Raw genomic sequence first — 6,490 nt, 5'->3', positions numbered from 1 at the left:
TAATGAAGAGGGCTTTTCTTTTTTTTTTTGGAGGTATGAGGCTGAGAATAGACAGTCCCATTTTGCAGTGTGTTGTTTTAACTCTATTAGTACCATTTAAATTCATAGACATTTGTAGCTGCTGGTCTTTTGTTTGCGTGGTTATTAGCTACAGTTTATACAAATTTGCCCTGCCTTAAAAATGGTTCTACAACCACGCTTCAAGCTTCACAGCTCAAAGAAGCACAATGTTACTGTGGGGCACTGCTGTATAATATCAATATCCCACCTGTATTGAAGTCTTTCAACTATTTCCAAATAGTTTATAAACCAATAAAGTGCATTTAGATAGTAACTACATATGCACTGTGAAGCATGCACACATCTGTTTTCCCACGTTCCCACTGGGAAGACAACTGGTGGTTTGCTCACAGCCTTCAGCCCTTAAGCAGAGAAAACAACTAAGAATGAGGGCCCTGCAAATACTGAAGATGACTTTAGTTTTTCACATAGAGGTGAATTTTCGTTTCTGCTTAAACAAGGCTACCCAGCATTGTATCTACATTTTCCTCATGGAGCTAGTTAGAAAAATGAGTCCACGGAATTTACTTTAACTTCCATTATAGGCTAGTCTGCACCACAGCCTGACAGCAGAGTGCTGGCACTGACACTAAACTGAGATGACACAAGAACGAACTGTCTGTTTTCTAACAGATTAGATCGTTACGTACATCTAAAGAGTAGACAGCTTTGCATATTTAATCCATTCTGAGAACCATTTAAATTCACGTATTTGCCTTGAAAGAACTGGTGTTTGTTGACACTAGTAATAAAAACTTTTGGTTGTGGATTTTTTGGTTTTGTTTGTATGTGTTGTCTTTTTTTTAATACTTACATTTCATTCTACAGTTTCTGTTTTATGTTGACATCATTGCCTATTCTACCAGCACTGTGTTTTTTTTTTGGACATCAACAGAAGATTAGAGACTTTTTAAAGGGTTAACTTCCCCCATGTTAGAATACAATAACAACAACACGTAAACACTGTATTACAAAAGTTGTGGAAAATAAAAAAAAAAAAGAAAAAAGTTTATTCCCAGATATACAAAACACCTATTCTCTCATTTCTCCATCTTCTTCCTCCTCTTCCACACCTCTGATGTACAAAACATTATTGCACCTGTAAAGAGAACCAAGAGTTACTTTAGCTGAAAGCATTTCAGTTTTCCCCACATATACGCTGCTTTAAGCATTTTCCTACTTGACTGCGACCTGGCAACAGCCAAATCCTGCCTCACAAACTGCTGCTGTTGACCTTACGCAGCTTTCCCAGTAAGTTCATTATAAATAGGAAAAAAAGTTTATAGAAGTAGTAAATAACGATGTATAAGAAATATTTGCATTTGAGTCTGCAGTTATGGGCAATAGCTGTAATTTCCAAGTATACAAAATGTTTTCAGCAGCAACAGCAAAGTAGGTACCCTAATATACTCTACTACTGGCAAGAAATTAATAGATCTGCAGTAACCCTAAGAGGTATTTAATTATCTGAAGGGATCATAAATACTTCTTCACAAATACTTTTGTTTTCCTACCTTAGATGGGGTCTCAGCTTAAAAATTACAATCTCTGTGTGCTTCAGTAGCACTCTGCACTTCAGAATAGATGAGACACACAGTACCTGGTACTACGAGTTTTAACACACGCAGTAAGAAAAGGTTTGGCAAGATGCTGCCCCCGCTACACGCACCCCAATTACCTTATCAAAACTTCGCCCAGGTGTCCCGACAGCGCCCCGTCGATGTACTCTTCTGTGTTGGCGAGCTTGGGAAGAAACCAGCACCAAAGTTACCGCGCAGGAGCCGTGCCCCAGCGGATCTACCCCGCGGCCCCCGGCGAGCGGGGGAGGCCGCCCCGCTCCCCGAAGCGCCCCTCACCTGCATGTTCATGTAGCCGTCGACGGAGACGAGGTACCCCTTGTACTCCATCCCCCACTTGAGCTTCACCATCACCGGCTTCCCCGTCAGCCCGTTGAGGAACGGCTTGGGGTTGAGGGGCAGGCTCTAAGGGGACACCGCCGGTCAGCACCGCCGGTCAGCACCGCCCGCCCGCGGCCCCCCCGCCCCTCCTCTCCCCGCCCCGGGACCGTTAGCGACCGTTAACGGCCGCCCCCCGCCCGCGCCCGCCCCCCCCGCCCTCACCATGGCAACGGGCGCGCGGCGAGGCCCGAGCAGCGCGGGGCGCACGCGGGAGCGGCGGGAGAATGGGAGGCGGCGCCGCGGCCGCTTCCCCTTCCGCCGCGCCGACCTCTAACCCCTCACCTCACCCCGCCCCGCCGCGAGGAAAAGCGCGGCCTCCCATTGGCTCGGCCGGGCCGCGCGCTCCACCCCATTGGCTGAGCCGGCCGCCCGCCGCCCCTCCGCAGCCAATAGCGGGTGCCGCGTGCCGCTCCGCCGCCGCAGTTAGCGCCGTGAGCGCTGCGGGCGCCGCCATTTCGCGCAGGCGGCGGGGCCGGGCGGGTGTCCCCGCGCCCCCTCCTCGGCGCTGCCCCGGGGCCGCCCCCGGGCGCTGCGAGCCCGGCGGAGGCTTCGCGCCCCGTCCGCCGGGTGTCGCCGCCTCAGCGGCGTTGCCCGCTCCGCCTCCGTGCGGCTGCGGCGCCGCCAGGGGGCTCACGTTCGTGTACGGGACTCGGGTGCGCACCTGCGGCCTCACGGGCTGCGGGCGTGAGGGTCTGGGGGGCGGCTGGGCGCTGTCCTGCGAGCGCTGTGCTTACGTGGAGGAGTTGCCGGGACTTTTCCTTGGCTGTGGAGAGCGTCAGCCCCTTCACGCTCCTGAAACCTCGGCCCTGCTGCTCCGGCGTTTGTGGCTGTTAACTTTGGGCAGGCAAATAAATGAGACAATCTTCGTGCTGTTTGCTATTTGTCGTGACTGTTATTTAATGCTGAACATGAAAATCGTGTACATTCAGTAAATACTTTTCCCTAATAGATACATTCATTTTTTTTGTGCACATGCTTTTCCAAATGACTAGTGCCCAAGTTTTGAAGGCAAAGACATCATCACCTGCATTAATCTTGAGTGTTAGCTTTTGATTCAGTCTATCTTCTCCAGATCCTGACTGTCTACAGCTCTACATCTAGAATACTGTTAGGATACTTTTATGGATGGGTAGAGTGGGAATTAATGGTTCTTTTCAGCCAGCAAGTGTCAAAAATGCACTCAGCTGCTTGTTACTCTGGTCATTTAAACCAAGTGGTTTTCCTCATGTATTGGCTGGGCAACAGACACAACATCAAAATTAAGCTAAGTCTTTCTGACACCAGGACTCAGTGGGCCGGCAGGGTGCAATGAGTTTAGTGCGAGTCTTGGATAAAATCATGCCGTGGGAGTCATTTTTGCACTTTCCTGACAATTGCTAAAGATAAACGTGTATATTTGTGAATGACAGTATAGCAGTTTTAGTATTTTATCTGTAAACAACACTTCTTATTTTTAGGTATTGAAGCAATTTGGATCACAAATATCACCTACTTGTGTTAGAAAAACTGTCTGTGTACCAAGAAATGCAGGGCTGATTACTTTCAGTTTTTCATACACTCAGTTCCTTTGATAGTTGAGTAAATATTCCAGCCCTGTTGTTATTAAAATCACCAACAAATAAAAGAATTTCTTAGGGTCACAGATATCAGTATTGAAGTCAAAGTAGAGAGTGGGAGTGCTTGACTTCTAGTTTCATAATCAGTGCATGAATTCATGTGTCAGTAATCACTTCAGCTGTTGCCTGGGTGTTGCGTGGTGGTAGGGTAGGAAGTACCAAAAGCACAGAACGCATGACTACATCTAGTATAGGTGACTGGGTAACTTGGTCAATCAGGAAACAAGATAGCTTTTCTCCTCCTCCATGAGGAATTTGCTGTTTACTTTGTTGACTGAATCATTCTGAGCCAGAGATGGTTTGCTTACGTGGGTCTTCTCTTGACCTTCAGCACAGGAGTGAATTTCACCTTTTGTCCTCATTGTGTTTCCCCATGTAATCGGGGAAGTAATAGTTTGCATTCTTTTCTGTCGTTGGGTCAGGGTATTTAGGATGTTGCTCAACAGGAAATGAACAGGAAAGAGTTTTTGTTGTAGATTAATACAAACCTTAGATCTTGGGTGGATGGATAGGGTTCCTTGTACAGCTCAGGAGTGGGCATTTAGCATGGCTGCCTACACTTTGTTCCTAAGGAAAAGTGGTAAGAAGCGGGTCATCCGATGGCAGCAGCATGTCTGGTGGAGGGACACATTAGACAGCATTATCTGTGTAAGTGCAAATCTGCACTGACATCATTAAAACACCATGTTGCCCAAATACTGGGCAGAGGGGACCGGCTCCTGTGCTCTCACATTGCTGAGAGAAAGCTGAGCTGTCCAGAAGTATTTCCTGATTGAGCTGAGTTTACTGAGACAGGAACTCCCTGCAATAACCTCATGCTGCCTGTCGTAAACACATTTCTTAAGGAAACTTCCAGAGCTGCCTCGCGTTCCAACTTCTGGACTGTGTATGGCATGGCCATCCCACACCCTTCCCAAGGCAATGCCAGCGTCAATGAGGTTTTGCTCTGCTGCAGTGTTCTCCCACACTGAGCAAGTCGCTTTTGATATCACACAGTTCATCCTCACTGGAGTAGTAGCAGTGCCAACTTTGACATCACACCAAAGACACCCTCAGATAACAGAAGGTTTGCTGTACATGCTGAAATGGGAAATCAGTTCTTTCCCATAAATTTTCTGTAGAAAGTGTCAGATAAAAATAAGACTAAAATTTTGTATAAAAAACTTTCCAACAAAGAAAACCAATTTTTTCATATACATGAAGGTCTGAATCAGCTCTTGGTGACTTGGGGAACTGCTGTGGTAGTACGCGTAGGTTGTCCACAACCCTCACGTGAGGCATAATCATCACCTTCTGGGGCTTTGCCATGATAATTTCTCATCAAGCAGTTGACTTTCACAGAGGTCTCTACCAGTAAAACATCTTTTTCCTGACAACTTGTCTTTTTTGATGGCACTGTCTGTGACCAAATCTCCATGAATGAGGCAATAACCACCCATTGCAGACCTTCACCAGGGATGTGGACTGGGCTCCAGTAGTGACATCTAAAAGAGGGGCCTGCAAGTGCTCTGAGATCCCCACTGCTGAAAACCAAGCTAAGCTGTGAGGCAGGCATACAGGATCTTAGGCATCACTCTGATCACTCTGCCTTTTTCCTGCAGACTGGGGTTGGTATGAAATGAGGGTGGGGGTGGTAGGTGTGTGCTAGCAAGAGCCCAGGTAAAAGGTGGAGTCATAAAATCTTGTTGCTCCCCACAAGGGGGGGTTTCTGGAGTGGCTCTGCAATGAACTTTCCACCAGGCTAAACTGTGCTGAGGAGCAGGGGCAGCGTTTGGATGCTATGTGGTGGGCATTGTACAGGATTATGAGAACATTAAAGCCTCCTTTTATGCATATTGAAAACCTTTATTTGTTCGTGCAAACAGTAGTCATGCGAATTATGCCGCTACACTAAAGGGAGGCCCTTTAAGAATGTGTCTCTGAAAACACGGACTCCTTTGCCAAGAAATAATGGGACTTCCTTAATTATCAGCTGTTATCTTCTGGTTTTGGCAAACTTTTGTTGCTTTATGTGCTGTTGTTGCTTTTATGTTTTGACATTAATGAATTGGAATTGAAGTTATGTACCGAGGAAAACAAAGTGATCTGTATAAATAATAAACTGGAATTCTTCTGCGTGTCAAAAAAGGAGGGGGAACCAAGCATTGTGCAGAAGGAATTTGGAAACTGCTTTCACACAAACTTCTTAATAGAAACTAATAGCTGGCTTCAGATCAGTGAAGTGATTCGAGAGCTGGTGTTTTGAGAAGTCTGAGCAGAGCTCAGAAAACCTGTCTAATGTTGGAGACTCCATGTTTGGTGGCAAACTATTTTAACAGAGGAGCTTGTATGCTTCTTCTGTTGTCTTTTTACCTCTATCCCTGGCTGAAATTCCAGTGATGGGGATATAAACCCAACAACAGTTTCTACACCTTAATGATCCTTTATTCATGCCGAAGCCCTCTCAGACAAACAGTCCCCCTCAGACAAACAGAGGAAACCCATTTTTAACAGTGAATCTTGGGGAGGGGGAGGAGAGGAAGCCATGGTAAGGCAACAGGGCGGTCAGTTGAGTGCATGGATCACCAGGGGCCACTGGTGGAGGGACAGTGGATTTTGTAGAAGAGGTTCCCTCACCATTTTAGAGACAGCAGGAGGAAAATAGCTGTAGAGGAGAAAGTTAGAGAGAGAAACACTGCTGGGTTAATAAAGCTGAGATAAATCCAGGATCCCTGAACTTCTTAGAAAACTCTCTCAGAGCCCAAGTGATATTCCAGAGTGATGAGGTGAATAAATAGGGGCACAGTTCCCAAAGAAACCATTGAGTCATCAAGGCTGACTGGCAGCTGCAGGGACAAACATGTCCTGAACTCCATC

The 6,490-nt window shown here is 46.7% G+C and overlaps 1 protein-coding gene across 1 annotated transcript; it reads right to left on the bottom strand.

Annotated features, from left to right (window-relative positions):
• Nucleotides 1–713: 713 nt before the first annotated feature.
• Nucleotides 714–2,286, bottom strand: SNRPF (small nuclear ribonucleoprotein polypeptide F). Its single transcript, XM_084532297.1, has 4 exons — nucleotides 2,181–2,286; nucleotides 1,917–2,042; nucleotides 1,739–1,803; nucleotides 714–1,159 (listed from the first exon to the last, which is right to left on the bottom strand). Exons 1-4 carry the CDS (start codon nucleotides 2,181–2,183, stop codon nucleotides 1,093–1,095), a joined length of 261 nt encoding a protein of 86 aa, XP_084388423.1. The 5' UTR covers nucleotides 2,184–2,286; the 3' UTR covers nucleotides 714–1,092.
• Nucleotides 2,287–6,490: the final 4,204 nt, after the last annotated feature.

Source organism: Aythya ferina, assembly GCF_964211825.1.
Source record: "Aythya ferina genome assembly, chromosome: 1".
NCBI lineage: Eukaryota > Metazoa > Chordata > Aves > Anseriformes > Anatidae > Aythya > Aythya ferina.
The sequence above is the reverse complement of the archived record's forward strand: the minus strand, read 5'-3'. Positions and strand labels throughout refer to the sequence as shown.

Coding starts and splice junctions, on each gene's coding strand:
- SNRPF (XM_084532297.1), bottom strand. Junction 1,804..1,916: donor ACGGCTACATGAACATGCAG/GTGAGGGGCGCT, acceptor TTTCTTCCCAAG/CTCGCCAACACAGAAGAGTA. Junction 1,160..1,738: donor CTGGGCGAAGTTTTGATAAG/GTAATTGGGGTG, acceptor TTCTCTTTACAG/GTGCAATAATGTTTTGTACA.